The sequence below is a fragment of the Rhamphochromis longiceps genome, linkage group LG16 (assembly GCF_057381845.1).
Source record: "Rhamphochromis longiceps isolate RC_006_pf linkage group LG16, R_longiceps_female_GT1.1, whole genome shotgun sequence".
In the NCBI taxonomy this organism is placed as follows: Eukaryota; Metazoa; Chordata; class Actinopteri; order Cichliformes; family Cichlidae; genus Rhamphochromis; species Rhamphochromis longiceps.
The window spans coordinates 6,374,452-6,395,631 of record NC_140572.1 but is presented as its reverse complement, the minus strand read 5'-3'; the positions used below and the strand labels follow the sequence as shown (position 1 = coordinate 6,395,631).

Here is a 21,180-nt window from a genome sequence, read left to right as displayed (position 1 = left end):
GTTATCGTATCGTTTTATATTTTAATTAAAGCTATCTAATATCTATCATATTTTGTTGTGAAAATCCAAAAGCGGAACTCAACTAAGGACTTTTATTTTGTTCAAAGGAAGTGCTGTATGTGTGCGAGTGTAGGTGGCGTATCTGTTGTCAGCTGACTGGCACCGCCTCTGACCGCCGTCACAACAGAGAGCTGCCTGCCTGACAGCTAGCTAGCAGCCGAGGTTCTGCTGTCGGACCGCCGTGTGTTATGTTTCTCGGAGCCAGGACCGTAGTCGGAGGTTTGTGCACCACCAGCTCATGGCGGCTGAAATTCAGCCTCAACCTCAGGCTCGGAAGCCTTGCCTCCTGAGCAAAATCGATGCTTTCCAGGAGGTGGTGAGCACAGCGGTGATAATTCCCAAAGAAGACGGCGTTATCAGCGTGTCTGAAGACAGGTAAGCTGCGCTCTGCAGGCTGGCTAAAGCACAAATTAACCTCCAGAAATAATATTCGACACAATAATGCCCCTTAATCTGCTCCTATTGAGTGGACCCCCACCCCCGTGTCATGTAACGTTTCCAAACATGTTGAAACAGTCCAAGGGTTCAATAACATTTTTACAAAAGTGTCAGCTGACACAGTCACACCATTACATGCTAGTTAACGGCTGTAAATTATACTCTTTTTGTGTTAGCTCCAAGCCAGTAACACGTAGTTTAGTTGTGCTAACGTTAGCTAGACATAACTAAAAAAAGACTCAGCGTAAACACTGGTGTTATTAGAGTGTTTCTCGCATATTATGGCACCAGGAGTTGCTATATATACCAGAATGTCTCAGCTTTGAGGCATTAAAGCTGCTGTAGTCTGTCCCCTTATTCTCTGTTGCACATGCCTGGAGCTGTTTTGGGGTACCAAGAGTTTGCGTCTATCCCACTTAGATCTATGTGAGGGTGACGGTGAGCCTGTATATGCTGAGGCGGCATGTTCTGAAATGTCCTTGTAACTTATTGCACCAATTGCAAATTTAGTCCTATATGCCACCTAAGCTATATGATGCATATCCCTGATCCATGGCGACTTACCTATTGTAGTCCTAGATGGCTATTTACTGGGGTGTTTAAGCAGGGGAAATGCTTAAAATAAGATATATGGAATTTGCTAGAACAAACCGCGTTTAAGTACCCACCGAAATGGAAAAGGAGGTGGTGAAATAGAAGTGTCTTAAGTCTTTGTGCCAGTGGCCATGTGGATTTGCGTGGGAAATGAGCCTTTCAGTGGATTCTGTGATTGAGTTTAAAGCACAGATGATTTTATTCCCATTACATTTCACCCAGAAGTATATGTCACCCCTAAAGAGAACAGTGAAGAATAATTGCTGTAAATTGAAGTGTTGAGTGGTGTAGTAAAAATTCAAAGTAGGTCAGTGAGTTGATTGTCAGTCATCTCGGAACTCGGGCTGTTGTTCAGTGTCACAGGGGAAAGTTTTTACCTGCATTCACAGCAGAGACAAAACATTAGAACCATTGTTTGTCTCATATCTGGGCTGTGCAGACTGTCAGGTGTAAAGACCTGAGCAAGTCTGATAAGATCCAGATTTTTGTGGTCAGATAACTAAGTTAGCACCTCTTCCTTGTGAGAGGCCTACTAACACTGGGCTGACAAGAGTCAAACCACAAACCAGTGACAGGATGAAGTCTGATATGCAGCAGGTGCAACTTACCGGAGTTAACGGATCTGGTGAGGTTTAAGCAGCATTTTAAGGATGGGTGGTCATGATATTTTGGGGATAATGAATGCATGTATCCTTTTGGGGGAAATGTCAGTACTTCCTCTGGTGGAAGTGGCAGTTGGATCTGCTTGTGGCCCCCCGGAGTGCTGGAGAACAGGCTGATTTCCTTATCAGTGGTAGTGAAACCTACGAATACGTCACACATATTTCTGTTTTCTCAGAAATTCTGGCAATTGAGTTGATTACCTGCAGTGTAACAAAGTTGACACCAAGAATGTAACTCACTTCAAATGCATTGAGGACTAATCTCTGTTGGTTTCATCCCACAGGACTATTCGGGTATGGTTGAAGAGAGACAGTGGTCAGTACTGGCCCAGCATCTACCACACAATGCCATGTAGGTATTCCTTCCTTTTTTTGTCTACTGGCACATTTTTTTTGAATAACAGTATTTAACAGTAAATTGTCAGTATGCTGTATGCTTAAAAAAGGCAATATTTATTTATGAATTAGCTGGTTGACTGGCTTGTTTAGTATAATTAAAGAAATCATAAATAGCACAAGAATGGCACTTTTGTCAGCAGTTATTCAGCTGACACATTCTTCTGTGAAAGGCAGTGTTCACTCCCGTTTCTGTACATGCTTCGCCTGTGAGTGTACTGACTCAACATGATGGACACAATGAATCACACACCCCTCCTTTCAGAGACCGATGAAAATGTGGAGGTCACTCTGCTCTTGGGATCAACCAGACTTGATGCTCAACATTTTTCAGATTATCGGTATCATTCTTGTTTCCACCGAGTCTCGATAAAACAGATTAGCTGTAAAATGCGTTACCGTAAAAAGCTACCTCTCTCTGGCAGCTGTCGTCACCCTGAGGTGTCAGGCACTATTATATTTGTTATGCTTCACGAGTAACAGCCTATCAACACTTAATGCACAGATGACCACATGTGCTGACTGGAGCGGCCTCGATGAGTGGATGGAGCTGTGTTTCAAAGGTAAAGGCAGCAGGAAGTGGCAAGCTCTGACGCTGAAAAGTGAAGCCAACATGGAAGTGCTAAAAAAAGAAGAAGAGAGAGACAGTTCCAATAGTGGCCACTTGAGGCGCTGTCCAAAACAGAATCAATCCCATTAGACTTCCATGTAAAAATGTTCAATACCAGCAGTGAAATTAATATTCTGACAGGATGGTACAACAGATTGTTGTTGTTGTTGTTGTTTTTTTAAAAAAAATCTCTTTATCTAACTTATCTTTTCATAACACTAGTCCTTAGAGCAGGGCGATATGACCAAAAATATTTATCACGATATACATTTGAAAATTTGCGATAACGATATAATTGACACTAGACAAAATACTTTACAACTCCACAACTTTATTAGTGCAAAAAAAAACATCAATGTATTTTCACTTAAACAAGCAGCTGTTTTTTTTATCCGTCAATCCATCAAGCGGTGCGGCTTCGTAGCTTAGCGAAGTCGTACTGAAACATTTGACAGATTTTCGAGCGCCGTGCACATAAAATCGTTTCGAGGTCAGTAAACACAACCAGAATTCATACATAAGGCACACGGGATTATAAGGGGCACTGTCGATTTTCAGAAAAATCAAAGGATTGATTTTAAGTCGTTATTACCGTGTTTTTTGGAAAACACGGTAATAACGACGGCCCGCTAGCATGCTCTACCAAAAATGTGCTTTGTTGTGTATCTGAGGGATGAAAGCTAAACCAGTTCCACACCACTGAAGTTGCAGCATTTTTGCAAACCAGTTCTGGTTCATCTGTTTCATTTAACGATCTGCTTTCGCCCTTCTTATTCTCAGTCTTCGGCACGCTTTTTTTCGCCATGTGCATATGTAAACAAAGGCACTGCGCATGTGTGTTTTACCCATATTCTATCGTGATATTTCATTTTCTTATCGTTGCCCGTCATTATACCGGTATTACCGTGAACAGTATGATATGGCCCAGCCCTACTAGTCCTTTTCCAAAAATGTTGGGACACTGTAAAAAATATTAACAAAAACACAACGCACTGATTTTCAAATGTCATATTTCATATAATAATAAAACATGGAAAACATACCAAATGTTTAAGCTGAGAAAAATCCTCTGTTATTTTGAATTTGATGGCAGCAGCACGTCTCAGAAAAGTTGAGACAGGACCACTGTGTAGCATCCCTTCTTCTTTAAACAACAGTCTGCCGTGGAGAGTAACTGCTGGATCGTGGGCAGAGGAATCTTGGCAAATTCTTGTCTTTTACAGGAGTCTAGCTGTTAAGAAGTCTTTGGGTTTTTCCAGTCTGCCCTAAAGGTTTTCATTTGGTGAAATGGCAGGTTGGCCAGTTCAGTACCCACACTCTTGTACTATGAAGCCATGCTGTTGTAATAGTTGCAGTATGCTGGGTAGGATTGTCTTGCTAAAATATGCAAGCCCTTCCCTGAAAAAGATGCCATCTTGATGGAAGCATATGTTGCTCTAAAACCTGTATATACAGGTTTTATATAGTTTTCAATTGCTGTATATAGTTTTCAGTATATTAGGCGCTAATATACTTATGAGGCTATGGTGTCAGTGTTTTCCAAAAAGAATTTCAAATTTTCAACTCATCTGATCACAAAACAGTTTTTCACTTTGCCTCACTTTATCCATTTTAAATGTATTTTGGCCCAGAGAAGACTGCAGTGTTTCGTCTTTGCATGATTGAGCTTTAACCTGTGTTAGTGGATGGTTCGGTGAGCTGTGTTCTCAAGAGTGATTTGTGGAAGTGTTCCTGACCTCATGCAGTGATTTCCATGACAGAATTATGTCTGTATTTAATGCAGTGCCGCCTGAGGCCTGAAGATCAGAGGCATCCAGTATTGATTCTGGGCCATGTTCCTTGCTAGATTTCTCCACATTCACTAAATCGTTTCATGGTTTTATGTACTATTGACAAACATTCTGAAATTGGTTCAAAATGTGCAAATTTGCAATTTTTTAAAGACTGGTGAACCTCTGCTTATCTTTACTTCAGAGAAACTCTTTTTTTTTCTCAGTGACCTGTTGCCACTTTACCTAATTAGTTGCAAAATATTCCTCCACCAAAACGTTCCCTTTTACACTTCCGGCCTTTTGTTTCCCCTGTTCTGACTTTTTGCTGCCGTCAATTCAAAATGAGCTAATACGTTTCATGAAATTATAAAAATGTATCGATTTAAACATTTGATGTTTAGTAATGTTCTATTGTGAATAAAACATGTGTTTATGAGATTTGCAGCTCGTTGTATTATTTTTTATTTACACTTTAAACAGCATCTCAGCATTATTGGAAATGGGTTTGTAGTTGTGTAGGTGTTGAGTCTTCTTCTTCTTCTTCTAACTCCCCCCTTTTGTTGTGGCTTACAGTTAGTGAGTGGCTGCTTTGATTAATGGGTCTGCCAACATTGGCAGCTGTAGCCTCCAGCTGTAAGCTCAGCCTCACTGAAGTGCACGTCTGTGGTGCATTTGGAGCATTTTTAGCAGAATTATTGATAAATAACATCATGACAAAAAATGTTACAAGAGGTTTTGCTATTACCAGTTTTGGTGATTTTATTCATCTCTTACTTGGCACGAATTAACAGGGTTTCTGTTCCTATGTGTTGCGCCCGTAGACTGTATATAACACATGGATATGACTTATGGTGTATTTTACAAAACAGTTTTTATTTTGTATGACCCAAAATGAGTGACTGTGCCCATAAACTCATAATGAAAGTGTTTACAGAGATCAAGTCAGAAAGCAGTTTTCCCATAAACTTCTACAGGACTGAAGTCTTTTTGCAACCACAACTATCTCCATCTGGTGGCCTCCAGACAGAATGCAGGTTTTTAGGTGCTTCTTTATTGGCTTAATCTTTCTGACTCGAATGCTACATCCTTGTTTTATACTATCTGTTGTTGTTGAATGCGGTTTATGAACACAGCACGCTCACCATACTAGCTTTAGCTGATAATTTAGTAGTTTAACCTTCTGTCCAAACTTAATCATTTATGGCAAAATACAACATGGCAGTAGCCAAACCACTAATGTTTAGGCTTCAAAATTCAGGGTACACAAATCAATGGGTGATGGTGCAATGGCTATGACCATCTTTTATATACAGTCTGTGGTTAGTGGCTTCTGCCTAATTTCAAAAATCACTTATTACCTTATGATAGATTGATTTTATAAAGCATACAATAACAGCATTCTTTTCATTTTTATTACAAACAGTATTGCTTATTGATTGCCAATATTCGGTTTCTGTTCTGTGCATGACTGTGACGGTTGGTCCCTTTTTTTTTCTTTAGTTGTGCAACTGAAGCAACTCTCATGCTGTGATCAGCAAGATGTGTCACTAACAATAGCAGTGCCAGAGGCTGCACTAGTTAAATATTTGTGGTTACCAACCCTGACATGAGTTTTTTCAAACTGCTCAGTAATCACTGCAAAGGAAAGCGACTATTGGCTAAAGTGCAGAAAGGTAGAATAAACTGATTGCATCTATGCATCCCTATGTTGCTTTCCAACATTTTGATATTTCCAGTGCTTTCTGGAAACCTAAATTGGGTAGTTTTGCAGGGACTTTGGTTGCACTTTCTTTCTTTCTTTCTTCTTTTTTTGGCTTTTAAAACTTTCAGCCAGCTCTTCCAGGAAATTGCAACAAACAGTTTTCCAAAGTAGTTAGACAGTCATTATAAAGTATCTACAATACATAAATTCTGGATTCATTTCCCCTGGGTTAAATAACACACTGGGGGTTTTGAATATTTAGATTTAAAATTGTAATTTCTCAGAAATTAAGCAAATAAAACTGCTAACTTGTTCAGAGTGTACCCTCCTGCAGGAAAGGCTCCAGCCCTTTCCAAACCCTGGGTTAGACAAGCAGTTAAGAATATGGATGGGTGGATAGACAGAACATAAAATAAACATTGTTTCACTTGTGCAAGACTCAAACTCGCAATGTTCTGCTTTTTATAATAAACTGTGGCTTGATGTCTTGACAGTAGTATTGTCGTTCTTGACAATACAAAGATTCAGTTTTTCTTTTTTCTTTTTAATCTGATGCAGCTGGCATCTTGCATTTTATTCTGCTCTGACATATTTAAATGTAAAAATTGCTGTTTTTGAAAGCCATATAAATGAGAATACAATTGTTTATTTCATTTTAATTGTAATGCTGACGATGAGACGAGAAAAGAACATGGGAGATGAAAACCTCTGAAACTGGTGATTTATATTTTGTGCAGCAACCATTGTTCAGCTCTGAATGTCGAAGTGTTGTTCATTTCAGAGAGAAGCCTATGGTAGTTTGAAAGCCTTTGAACACAATGAAAATGATTCAGTACAGCACCAGAGTCTAGCTTAATAGCTTGAGGACATGATTTAACAATGTTTCCTGGTGTAGATTGGATCAGACGGGAGATGCATATTAACAATTGATGAGGCCGAAATCAGACCTTATGAACCTCATGCTGTATTAAAATAAAAAATAAGAAAAACCATGGCACAATAAGCTAAGTGTCCATTATTTGTGTTAGGTTAGATTCCCTACAGAGAGACTTCTGTTCAGTGAAGTTTGCCAGCTCAGCTTTATAGACTGGAATGGTTTGGATTTTTAAAATGAGGTGGCAGCCGCTGAGGTTCACCTACACACTACACGCAGGAGGACTCTGACGCGAGGGAATAGAGGCGATGACAGTCTGTAATCTCAGTGTTAGATGGCACAAGTTTCTCTCACATGTATCGATAGCTGCTGTAACCATTGTCAGGATTTTTCCAGTGTATTTGAGGGTTTGTTGGCTAACAGTGCCGAAGAAAGTCATCAGTTTTCTGTACCTTTAAGTTGCATCTCGTTTGCTGTCACATGACCCAGTCAGCTGAGAAAGGACTGTGAGATGCATTTGATAGGCTAAAAAAAGCTTGTGGTTTAACCTTGACACTTGCTACAATGTCAAACAAATGTCATCAATGTTAAGAAAGAAGGCACGAGTATCCTTATGATTTTACTGATATCTTACAGATTGCCTCACAAAAGTCTGTTAGGTCGGTAATAATTGTAACCTTTGTTGTTGTGTGTCTTTGTGTCTCCAGCATCAAGCTCCTGTATGTCCTTTAACCCTGAGACCAGGAGACTATCTGTGGGGATGGACACTGGGAGTATCTGTGTAAGTCCAGCCAACATCCTGCTTCCCTTTTAAATGCAGACCTCTGGTTTTTTCACTCCTTCCTCTGTGACAAACTATTTCCTTTTTTTGCCGGTGATGTTATAATCAAATGAATGGAGTAGTTGTATTTCTTTTGTTTTAGTGGAAATGTCAGTGCCCTAGTTCACAAACCTGATCTGCTTTGATTGTGTTTTGACGTCATTTCATGTCACCTGAAGCACACTATCTAGCCACTCAGCCGAGATTTTTTTTCTTTTTAAATGTGAATTCATCTCTTCCAGTAAATCATCATCATTATATCAATTTTGTCCCCTCTGATCTTTCTTACAGTGGCAGTGAATAGCTTTCGTTTGTGACAAACTGTGGCAAAGCTCTCCAGAGAATAAATCTCACTTCTCATTTTTATTTGCTTTTCTCACACAGTACCATACAATGGTGTCTAATTGAACGAGTTCCTTCAGATCTACTTATTTTATTCATGCTCATCAGAGGAAGAATCCTTGTGATCTTGGTCACTTAATAATCCTTCCTATAGTGCGTCACGCAGCTCATAATGCAATTTATTAATACGATTCTTTGTTTCCAGAGGGCAACACCTCTTTGCCAGACTTTCCTTTTGGTCTACTCCGTACAGTTAAAGCTCCAACCCCAAAAAAAGTAACCATTATTTTTTTATAAACACAATCTCTAGCAACACAGCAGTTTCATTTCTGACCTGACGCAGTGCAGGTCACTCTATTTTTAGATGTAGCATTATTTGCTGTCCACTTCTTGTTTTGTTGCTGTCCTAAAATAAAGCCAGCACGTGATGTGAACTTTTCTTGGAGATTCATCTCAGAACAACCTCATAACTTACCATAAGTTCCCATAAGTGTTTTATTAAGGGTGTTGACCTCAGCTGAAACTTCAGAACAAGAACCTTTCTTGTATTTATTGATCTATGAGTCATTTGTCTTTATGTTTTTGAGGAAGTAGTACTTATTTCTCACCTATACATGCTATGCAGTGCACATTTTGCATGAATCCTCTGATGTGCAGAGAACTGAGCCAAATGTAATTTAAACACAGCAACATAGTTTTTTTTCTATGTTTACAAAGTTGCTGGAAACTTTAGTCAGTGACCAATTATCTCCACTTCCTCTCTTTCAGGAGTTTGTTCTGTCAGAAGACTACAACAAGATGACCCCAGCACGCACCTACCAGGGTGAGACAGAAAGAGCAAGAACGCTGTTATATTCAGGGGTGCACATAAGTGGTCCGCAGGTGCGCATTCTGCACCACATCTCTGTGCGTTCATCATTTGTTTGCAGCCAGCTCACCTCCTGCAACCACTTTTCTGAGAATACGCGCTTCTTTGGAGGTGGAGGAACACCAAAGAAATTGCTTAAAGGAGCTTGCTTCTTTTGACATCTTTAAGAGTTCTAAACAGATGTCTGTCTTCCTCCAGAAAATCTTATGTACCCAAACGCGCGTTGCAACTTCTTATCTGGTGCGCGTCTTTTATTTTGATGCGAATGGGGTTTAGCTGAAACTTGCATTCAGAAGGCAAAATTTTTAATGCCTTGTGCCCAGACTAATACCCCGACTAAACCTTCCCCACTGCCCCAGAAAAGAGTGACAAGGGGCTTTTCTTTCTCTATAAATAAATTATGATTTGCCCCATTTAAAAAAAGAAAATAAAATAAAAAAAAGTTATTATTATTATTACAGTCTGTTAGAATGCCTTAAAAATATAAGTCTAACACTTTCAAAGTGAAATTTTTAAGCTTTGTTTCTGCTATCGTTTGTTGTTACTTGTTATTCATTGTTACTTTTGCCAATTCTGGGCAGTTCAAAGTTAATAAAGTCCACTCACATCCTTGTACTTTAGGCTTTGTAGCCTGAGGAGTATTTGCTCTCTGGCTGTGTTCATAATCCATGCCTCTCTGTGGAGCATAACTCACTAAGTGTGGATCAGAGCACCAGTGATAAATCTCTTTATGTATCCTCCACAGATTCCACTATACTGCATGTTTTTTTATTGTGTGGGTGTCCAAAACAACCCTTAGAAGATTTATTTATTTATTTTATGGATATAGAGAAATATTTATAGTTGACCTTTATGATATGTTTCTCTGATCATATGTGAAGATGTATCTTTGTGTCACATAAGGCTAAGTGTATTGTGCAACAGTACAAATGTATAAAAATACGTCTTCATCAGTGTCGAGCACAAACTTCCTCTTCATTTGGCTGCTTTCTTTGAAGAAGGCAGTAGTGCTTGATCGTCTTCTTTCATGATGACCATGATTTCTTGTAGGCTACTCATTTTAATTAATTTGTTTTTTTATGTGTGTAGCTCATCAGGGCAGGGTGACAGTGGTGCTGTTTGTGCTGGAGATGGAGTGGCTGCTGAGCACGGGGCAGGATAAAAACTTCACCTGGCACTGCTCAGAGAGCGGCCAGCTGCTGGGGACATATCGCACCGCAGCCTGGGTCTCAGGACTACAGTATCCTTCTACACCCAGCTTTGTCTTTAGAGTGGATCGAGTGGGAAGTGACAAGCCAACTTTGATTCTTTAGCCTTTGTCTTTTTATTTTGATGACACCGTCTATTTTTAGGTCAGTGCAACATAAGACCGGGCAATTGAAATTAGCCTCCAGTTAGTTTCTACTAATGTGAAGGGCTAACAATAGGCATCAGTCATGCTGTTGTCAAGGAAACGGTCTGAGTAGGTTTCTGTAATGGCCACATGAAAGGCTGTGTGAGTGCTCAGCAGCGGCACTGATCCATACCAATGAGCCTGCTATTAGGTCATCACACTGCTGGTATCCTCTTAGCATCATGCTAACCTGTCTACATAACATGGCAAGAGGAGATTCAGAGCAGCGGCGTTTATTTGTTCAGGGATTTTAGACATAATGAAAAAGGAACAGTGTGGAAAATGAAAAGTTAAATTTAAAAGTTTTGCTGGGTTTTTTTTTGAAAAATTGTTCAAAAAATTGTTGTTCAAATGGCCGTCATAGTGCATGAAGCCTTTTAACCAAATCTGCGCTCATTTGAACTAAAGCAAGCCTTTTGATACTGTGGCTGAAAGCTTTTTATTTGGAAACAACAAATAAAAAGTGCCCTCATGCTGTTTACCATTAGTTATGCGTGTTTTGCTGTAGTTCTGATAAATATAAAGTAAGATAAAAAGAGGCATCTTATCTTGCTCCCAGTTTTATTTTCAGCGTAGCCTAAAAAAGGAGGTGTGAAGAAAAGTGGGCCAATACGTCTCCACAACCACACACGAGAGACTGACAAAGTCAAACAGTTAGTGCTGCTAAATGTGTTTCTACAAGCTACTGAATCAGTTTTTCATACACTGCTTCTACATGTTGTTCTTAGTAGATATTAAATAAATAATGACGATGTAATATGACATGTATTGTTCATCTGAGCTTGTGTTTGCCTAATTTTAAGACTTGCTGAGGAACAGATTTTTTTATGCTAAACTCAATTTAACTGGTGAAGACTGAGCTGGAACTGACAGTTGTTTTCTTTTTATTATTAAAGTACAAAAGCCATCATTGAACAGAAACGGTGCTACGCTGAAAACAGACCTAAGAGCAGCAAAAGAAATTATAATGTTTCATGTAGAGGATCTACTTTACTCAACAAACTTTGAAAATATAGTTAAGTGTGCAGTGATTCTTTAGATGCACAGTTTGTACTGTAGTTTTTCCTTTTAGGGTAATGAATAAGAATATGACTTGATCACTTAAGTTTCCTAGAATCAGATTATTTTGACGTGTTTCCTGTTCACTTTTTAACAGCGCGTAACTGTTTCATTTCTCACCAGCTTAGCATACTTTAAACAGGCATTAACCACCGCAGCTCAATGTGGCTAACTGGCTGTAGCAACATTAAGGCTGAAAATGGTTAAGCAGACAGTCAGGGGTGTTTTAAAAACTGCTACAGCCCTTTTAATGTTTAATAAAGATTTCACTGGTTTTCTGTGGTGTTGAGAAGGACAGACGAACCAGCGGTGTAGATCTGTTGTAATATCCTTTCACTTTAAAATCATCTTTTCTGTGCTTACTGGGAGTTATGCACAGCGTGAAATCTCAGATTTCCAGAAAGAAAAGGACAAATCAGTGGAAGTGGATTGGATCTTTAGGTTATTGTTTCTGCTGTTGGGTTTCCTCGTCGTCTTTGTATCCCGACGTAATGATTTGGTTCAGTCGTGACTTAATCGGGTCAGACAGGGCTTTGAAGGAAGCCGGTGAAACAGCTGAGAGTCCTCCGCTGACAGTCGCTGTGGTGCTGCCTCTGCACGAATTCATTCAAAGCTTTCATGTAGTAGTTTACACAGAGTTGGCTCTGGATTTTGGTGAGCAGTGAAATTTACAGCTCTGTTGTGAATCTGTTCGGTCTGTGTGACAGGATCTGAATGAGTGCATATTTAGCAGGAAAGCATGACCTTAATTTTGACCCAGGTTCGACGTGGAGACCAGACACGCCTTCGTAGGGGATCAGTCTGGTCAGGTGACAATCCTGAAGCTGGAGCAGGACCTCTGCAGCCTGGTCACCACCTTCAAAGGACACACTGGTACCCACACACAAGCACCTAGTGTCCTAATTGAAGCACAAATGATTAATTAATCGGTCAGCTGATCAGGCCTCTGATAGTGTCACTGTTAGTTTGGCTTTTTGAGTGATTTTTAACAGATGACATGGAGCTTAGGGGGATTTTTGTTAACATTTACCAGAATTAAATAAATAATTCAATAATTTATTGATAAAATGTTCAACTGATTGATCAAGAATGAAAATAATTTTTGGCGGCAGTCCTAGCATAGTAATGAAGCTCTGAACTCTTGCCGGCTCTGCCTGCGCCACAACATTGTTAAATATTCATTCCAATTTTGTCTGTACAAATTGTCTCCCAGCTATGTTTCGGATGATTTTCAGTTTTCTGCTTTCAGTACGCTCCCGACTCTGAATATTAGTTTATGAGAGAAAGCCAGCATCTTTTGCTTGTGTGCTTTTCTTATTTCTTCACTGATCTGAGAGAGAGAGGAGCCTCTACAGTGGATCACAGCAGCAGATATTTTCAATATTTGGTGATTACTTTCTGATCTGTAAACTTTAAACAAAACCCACTTTAAAACAATTATGTAGCAGTTGAGTCGCAGCTTTTCTTTGTATGATAATTAAATCTTTATTTTAGAATTCAGTTGTATTTGGGGGAGCATTCTCATAAATGTGTGTTCACACAGCAGCTGCAGTAAGTTCACACAGTATCCTCGTTTGTCTTCGCCTGTTGTCCTCCAGCAGGTTGCAGATTTGTTGACGCAGCTCAGCATTGATTTTTACAGAGTTGTGCGTCCCCGGTGGTTTTAAATGTTCGAGAAAATCTTTGGAACTTGTCATGATGCAGTCTGCTTCAACAGAGAAGGCAAAAGAAAAATGTGTTTTTACCATTTAACAATAAAGACACATCCAAATGAGTTTAAAGATGAGAGAGGTCCAACAACAGTGACTTCAAGCCAGTGAAAGTTGGTTTTAATTAATTGGTTCTTATTAAATTTCAGTGAACCCTGCACGATAATGTGGCGTAGCTGACGGAGGCACTTTTGTCTCCGTTGTAATTATGTCAGGTAATGTGACGGCGCTGTGTTGGGACCCGGTCACAAGGGTGTTGTTCTCCGGAAGCTCGGACCACTCAATCATCATGTGGGACATCGGCGGACGCAAAGGCACCGCTATCGAACTGCAAGGACACAAGTAAGGCTCTCCATTAGCCAATAAGTTATACATATGCTCAGCAGTTTTGTATTGATGGAATTGTAATTGTGTTTTTTGTCATGTTTACTCAGTTTCATTCATTTCATCGCACTCACTTCAAGCTTGAACGACTAGTTGAAATGTAATGTTATGAAGTTACCATAAAGGCTGCAGGAGAGCAGACTTCAGTAAAAGAAAAACAGTGTTCTGACTTCATAAGAGGACGATAAACAGACTCTGGAATCTCACACTTTTTTTGAGCAAAGACTTTTATTGACTCTCAAAAGCTAAAAGCTGCTAAATAAATGTTTTTCTTCTTAGAGCATTTTATAAAAATGTGCTTTGACATTGAAACAAGCTTTTCAACCACTGAAAGCTTGGAGGACCCACTCAGTGTAGCTGCTACCTTGTATTTTAACTTGTTGTTTCTTGAATTTTAATGCAAAGCACTTCTGGTTATGTCAGCATACCGGGACACCCACTTCACTGCTGTGCTCTCCCCACAGTGACAAAGTTCAGGGCCTGTGTTACGCCTCACACACCCGGCAGCTCATCTCCTGCAGCTCAGATGGAAGCATCGTCATCTGGAACATGGATGTAACACGGCAAGAGGTGAGAGAGAGCAGACTGAAGCAGCGTGACGTCAGCGCACAAACACAAGCTTGTGTTTGATGTGTGAACTGCAACAGCTTGTGAGCAAAATAAGGAAATGTCATGTGTGCTGTGTAATAGCATGCTTTTTTCCCTTAGTGCTTCCCTGCATGTTTTACAGGGAAGCACATTCTGTGATGCAGATCGGCTCACAGGATAAACTGCTGATGTTTGTTCTCTCAGATCCTTTGGGGGCAAAAAGTTCTCTTTAGAGGTCCATTAAAGGTCACCTGATTAGCAGAGTTTTCTTTGATTTTCTGTCGTTCAGATGCTCACACAGTCTAGATTCGGCGTCTCCCTCTTTGCTCTGCTAGTCTCCAGGCTTTAATTGCTTCTATATTCAATCAGAGCCACTTTCACTCTGCCTCGCTGTTCTGCTGTGCCACAGTCTCTGTAATTTGCTCCAAATTTTCATCTTTAAAATAACAGCTTGACTAAGTCGTTCACCGGAGTCTTGACGGTTGTGCTGGGGTCTTTAGTTTTCTTTGGAGAGTCTTTAAAATCTCTGACTTCCTACCTCTGCCAGGCTTGTTCTGACTGTGTGGCTCTCCTTACATTTCTTGATAATACTTCTCACTCCAGTTATTGACACACTGTGATAACTTTGTATATGCATGGGGGGGCTGTGTTTATGTTATTCCCGGGATCTGCTTGAGCCACTCGCCTAGCTTGGGAGTCACCGCACCTAGTGCTCCGATTACCACGGGGACCACCGTTACCTTCACCCTCCACATCCTCTCGAGCTCTTCTCTGAGCCCTTGGTATTTCTCCAGCTTCTCGTGTTCCTTCTTCCTGATATTGCTGTCATTCGGAACCGCTACATCGATCACTACGGCCGTCTTCTTCTGTTTGTCTACCACCACTATGTCCGGTTGGTTAGCCACCACCATTTTGTCCGTCTGTATCTGGAAGTCCCACAGGATCTTAGCTCGGTCATTCTCCACCACCCTTGGGGGCATCTCCCATTTTGACCTCGGGACTTCCAGGTTATACTCGGCACAGATGTTCCTGTACACTATGCCGGCCACTTGGTTATGGCGTTCCATGTATGCCCTGCCTGCCAGCATCTTGCACCCTGCTGTTATGTGCTGGATTGTCTCTGGGGCATCTTTACACAGCCTGCACCTGGGGTCTTGCCTGGTGTGATAGACCCCAGCCTCTATGGATCTTGTGCTCAGAGCTTGTTCTTGTGCTGCCATGATTAGTGCCTCTGTGCTGTCTTTCAGTCCAGCTTTGTCCAGCCACTGGTAGGATTTCTGGATATCAGCCACCTCCTCTATCTGCCGGTGGTACATACCGTGCAGGGGCCTGTCCTTCCATGATGGTTCCTCGTCTCCCTCCTCTTTCTTGGGTTTCTGCTGCCTGAGGTATTCATTGAGCACTCGGTCAGTTGGGGCCATCTTCCCAATGTATTCTTGGATGTTCGTTGTCTCATCCTGGACTGTGGTGCTGACACTCACCAGTCCCCGGCCCCCTTCCTTCCGCTTAGCGTACAGCCTCAGGGTGCTGGACTTGGGGTGAAACCCTCCATGCATGGTAAGGAGCTTTCTTGTCTTTATGTCAGTGGCTTCTATCGCCTCCTTTGGCCAGCCTATTATAGATATATATATATATATATATAGATATAGATATATAGATATAAATATATAGATATAGATATATATAGATATATATAGATATAGAGACACACACACACACACAGTGGCTTGCAAAAGTATTCGGCCCCCTTGAACTTTTCCACATTTTGTCACATTACAGCCACAAACATGAATCAATTTTATTGGAATTCCACGTGAAAGACCAACACAAAGTGGTGCACACGTGAGAAGTGGAACGAAAATCATACATGATTCCAAACATTTTTTACAAATAAATAACTGCAAAGTGGGGCGTGCGTAATTATTCAGCCCCCTGAGTCAATACGTTGTAGTTTTCGGGTCATAAGCCGCTACTTTTTCCCACGCTGTGAACACTGTGGCTTATACTGACGTGCGGCTAATGCATATTTTTTTTCATGCAGCCAAAAACATTTTGCCTGGTAACAGTAGACCAATCAAAGTGATAAGTAGTGTATATATACTGTATATATTTTTATCGGTTGTTAAGAGACGTTGTAATATTGTTTATGCACTGTTCCGTAAAAAACCCACAAGCAACGTAATTTGTGTGTTACCGATCAGTACATATACTTAGAGGTAGCCGTGTTACAGGCGCTGTTCGAGGAAAAAAGGCATTTGCAGTATGTATTTTTGTATGTTACCATAACGTTTATGTTACCATACCTTAGTATTTCTGTGTAAATATCTCATATTACAGGGGAAACGCATACGGCTTAAAATCCGGTGCGGCCTGTACAAGTACAAAATTAATTTTCTTTCTACAATTAGAGCATGCGGCTTTTAATCAGGTGCGCTCTGTAGTCCGGGATTTATGGTATGTGTTTTACACAGACTAAGGTTCATGGGAAGTGTTTTTGTTCTGGAAAAATAACAGTATCCTGATTCCTGATGTCATGTTGTCAGAGTGAATTTGGATTTATTTCTGCTGCACAGCAAAACACATAAACAACTCCCTCCCTCCCTGACTATAATTTATCCTTTAACACTTTTATTTACGTAGGAACAGAAGTAACTGAGATCTATTGAATAAACACGACATTTAAACTGGGCTAAACCATCTTCTGACCCTCAATTTGTAGAAAAAGCTTCAGTCTCTCTTGGGTCAGCAATATAAGAAAAAATAATTCATTTGGCAGGTTTAAATATTTCTCCAGTGTTTATGTTGGAAGTCAAATGAGTTTTGAAATGTGCGTTTCCACAGACCCCAGAATGGCTGGACAGCGACTCCTGTCAGAAGTGTGAGCAGCCTTTCTTCTGGAACTTCAAACAGATGTGGGACAGTAAGAAGATCGGCCTACGGCAGGTACTGAGCGCACGCCCGTTAGCCGAGCACCTTGTTTTATTTCCACTCTTCTTTAAAAATACAAGTTATTATATATCAAATATATCATAACTCAGCTTCTCTGCTGCAGCAGATTCAGTGATGTGCAGCTCAGCCGCACTCAAAACGTATTCCAAACAGCTTTCTAACAAACAAGTCTCTATAACTCTTCACTTCTGCCACGCTAATGGCAAGCAAACATCCTGTGGCTGTTTTATTGCCTCAATTTCAGAAACTGCTTTATGTTGTGGTTACTCATTCCAAGTGTGTGTGTGTGCGAATCACAGTTCAAAGATACAGTAATAGGCGTTTTTTTGACTGCACAGCAGTCTGTTGAAACATTGTGTAGCGAGAACCAAACACAAAGCGCTGTAATGTTGGTGTTTCTATTTCACTGCACTGGAGGGGGGAAAAACACAAAGATTTTTGACTGTACACAGAAATGTTTCAGCATCACTGAGGAATGTGTATAGAGTGCTTCAAGCTGTATGCAGCTGATGAAATAAAACTTCAGTGTCAAAACAAGAAAATCTACCAGGTTGGTGGTCTCGCATTTTTAATGCTGAATGCAGATACAGATGTTATAATAAAAAGAGAAGTCGAGAACATTTTACCTGAAGTTTCAACGCGTGTGGACTCTTGGAAATGAATTGAAGTGGTCTGATTTAAGCCGGTTTCAGACGTTGGATGGTTAACATTGCTAGTTTGATTCTGTTATTTGGACACGGGTCAGTGTTATGTTAACGTTCCTCAAAGTCTCATTCAGACTTACAGCTGTGATGAAGTGTGTGTGCTGCAGCTGTCTGCAGACCTCACACAGTCTCCTAGAGAGAGAGAGATTGTCTGCTGGATAGCAATTATCAAAATGCATCACAACCAGTATCTTCTTGTAGCTTTCGAAACACAAAGTTCAAAACTTGGCCTTGACTTGGCGTATACATTTGCTAAACATTTCATTGTAAGACAAAACAAAACAAAAAGCAAAACACCACCTCCATTTCTTTGATGAGAAATAAGATGTTAAATGAAAGCTGATGTGTTCATATCCTCCTGTGTGCTCAGCACCACTGCAGGAAGTGCGGCCAGGCAGTGTGCGGCAAATGTTCGTCCAAACGCTCCACCATCCCCCTCATGGGATTCGAGTTCGAGGTGCGCGTGTGTGACAGCTGCCACGAGTCCATCAGTGACGAGGAGTGAGTAACAATCAGCTTCTGTTGTTGTCATATACTGAGCCTTTGTAGCTTTCCCAGTGATTCGCACACTATAACCGCTGGCGCTGCCTTTGTGTCTTGCAGTCGAGCACCCACAGCCACCTTCCACGACAGCAAGCACAGCATTGTTTACATGCACTACGAGCCCACCACTGGAAATCTGCTCACCTCTGGCACTGACAAGATTGTCAAGGTCTGGAAAAGTACAAGGAGTGTCTGTTGTGTTTGAGAGTCTTGGATAAGGCGTGCGGCACAGACAGTAACCCTTAGCTAGGGGTTCGGATCATTCAGACATGAGGGTTATGTTTTCAGCCCGTTTAGACGTGCTTGTTTATGCTACAATCCCTGCTCTTAAAATAACTGCTCTTTTAGGGGGGACTGCCCCAGTGTCCGAGGTGGTAGTCAAGTCTTTTTTCAAGTATTTATTTATTTTAAGGAAATCCAGAGCATGTGAAAGCCTATAAAACACTGCAGGTAGCTGGAAACTGTGTGCTACACTGTGACTGTCAGTCTAACACCCATTAATAAACCTTACATCAGGATGTGTTGCGTATTTAGATTAAATGCTTGGAGAATCCGAAGTCACTCAGAGGGAACACATTTGTTTTGGGCCTCTCGGGCAGCTCTCACAGACAAAGTTGGAGACTGGCTGGTGAAGAGTGAGCTGGAGAATATTTGCTACTTAAGAGTCAGACGCCTCTTACAGGGAGCTACTAAAGTGGTGACTACTGAGCTTTCACACTGTGTTTGGCTGGTATGTGAACAGGTAGTTCTTTGCACTATGCACTAATGTAATTTTCCCTTTAGTAAAATAATACACAGTGCAGGCTTTTTCAATGTACTTGAAAAAGATTTAATTAAAAGAATTAAATTGTCTATTTTATATATATGACTAGCAGAGTAACTGTAATCACAACTGAGTTATTCTGCAGTACTCGAAACATTGCACGAATATAATCTAAAATAGCTAAAATCAGGTTTTCTCCGTTCTGGTCTCGGTTTTAATAACATGTCAGTTCAGTTAACTAATTTGCTTTCTGCCCTTTTGTCATTTATTTGTTGAGCTCCACCATAGAGAGCCATTAAGTAGCCACTCTGGAAAGTCAAATATGTGGAGGAGTCGATTTAGAGCCCGCATGTTCCGTCATAAAAACATTTATATTGGGCCCCAGTGTGTCAGTAATCATATTCTAAAACAAAGTGATAATGTACGTCACAGTATTTCTTCTTTGACCCACCCTGTTGACTGTATAACTGCCTCTCTGCTGATTACCAGTTCTAGCTACTGGGTCAAATATTGTTCTCCTATTTTTAAAAAATTCACGTCTTAATTTAGTCAAAAACGCGCTTAAATTACTGTCTTTTAAAAATTGCATTAGTTAAAGTCGACAAATTACATAGAGTATCTGATTCAAATCCAACAAACGGATGATGATAGTGTTGCACATGTCTGAGCTATGAGGGGGTCACAGAAACACAGCTTTAACTGTTTCTGCTTAAATGGACTGACGGTTACTTGTGTTTTGTCTGCAGCTATGGGACATGACTCCTGTGGTGTCCTGAGATCTGTGGATAACAAGCAGTCAGCAGAAATCTCTGTTTGACAAACTGTCGAGGTGCCAGTACCACTGGGAAGAGAAACAGGGTGAGAGCTCCAGCAGGATCGATGTCATCTGGATAATATTTAGCAGTTTTTTAACGTGTAGCGGTGGCTGTTGAACATTTACAGCGAGGGCACTGCAGGCCAGTGAAGCCTGAGAACCATACAGGCTTTGTTTGACACAAGGTTACAGAGAGTTGCTGGTGGACTGTGGGTCTCTCTGTGTATGTGTGTCTGTACAGTGTGCGAAAGGTTGAGGCATTTCCCTTTGTAAGTTATCAACACACCTCATGTACTTAATTTCCATGCATTCCTTTCCAGTTTCAAACTGGAAATTCATGAAACAGTCTTATGAAACCTGCTTGCACTGCGGGAACTTGTCAAACCCAGACTTTACTTTCTGTAGATGTGAAGCACCTTGTTAAACAGACTGGCAAAATCAAACGTGCATTCCTACTGAACTGGCTGCAGATCCTTAACAAAACAGGAGCTTATGATTTTCATTTGCACCAGCAGCTGTTCAGACCTGCACGTGTTGTTTTTTTACCTTCTGCAGACAGAGAATTTAAAAGTGACGCTCCTTTTATTATGTTCCATTTAACATTAGGTACCTGCCACCTGTTATAGTGACAACCTAAACTGTCACACTGACCTGTTTAACACCAAATGTCGTCTTTTTGGCATAACATACTGACATAACCCTCAGACCCTAGGCTTTGTTGTCTGTATATACAGGCTGATATTACAAAAAATGTTTGTAGTTGAAATAGCAGCAAAGCAGCCTCCACAAACTTACTTTCTTTTATCTTTTTTTTAGGTTTTCCCAACTATTTCATTTATTTTATTGTTTTAGTATAATCATCAATGCAGCATGGCACTCACATGTGTCCTAAGAGCAGAAAATACAATATGTTCATAGTAAGCACTGAACATTTGGGTGTTTTACAGGTGTAAATGTCAAAAATAGAACCTAAAATAAAAACAGCCTCGAGCAGTAAAAATAAATAAAACAGGTGTCACTTGTGTAGAAGATGTTCTAGTTCTTGCCTGTAAATGCTGCTCGTGAGCATGTCATTAATGCCTGCAAGTGTGCTGTTTCTCAGGTGCTTCACATCACTCACACTGTGTGCGCTTATT

The 21,180-nt window shown here is 40.6% G+C and overlaps 1 protein-coding gene across 1 annotated transcript; it reads left to right on the top strand.

Annotated features, from left to right (window-relative positions):
• Positions 1 to 161: 161 nt before the first annotated feature.
• Positions 162 to 20,816, top strand: wdfy2 (WD repeat and FYVE domain containing 2). The gene is made up of 12 exons (XM_085383972.1): positions 162 to 435; positions 2,039 to 2,106; positions 7,816 to 7,889; positions 9,039 to 9,093; positions 10,228 to 10,378; positions 12,351 to 12,463; positions 13,515 to 13,641; positions 14,148 to 14,253; positions 17,113 to 17,214; positions 18,295 to 18,425; positions 18,528 to 18,636; positions 19,977 to 20,816. The coding sequence occupies exons 1-12, from the start codon at positions 299 to 301 to the stop codon at positions 20,004 to 20,006; spliced, it is 1,203 nt and encodes a 400-aa protein (XP_085240098.1). The 5' UTR covers positions 162 to 298; the 3' UTR covers positions 20,007 to 20,816.
• The last annotated feature ends 364 nt before the right edge of the window (positions 20,817 to 21,180 follow it).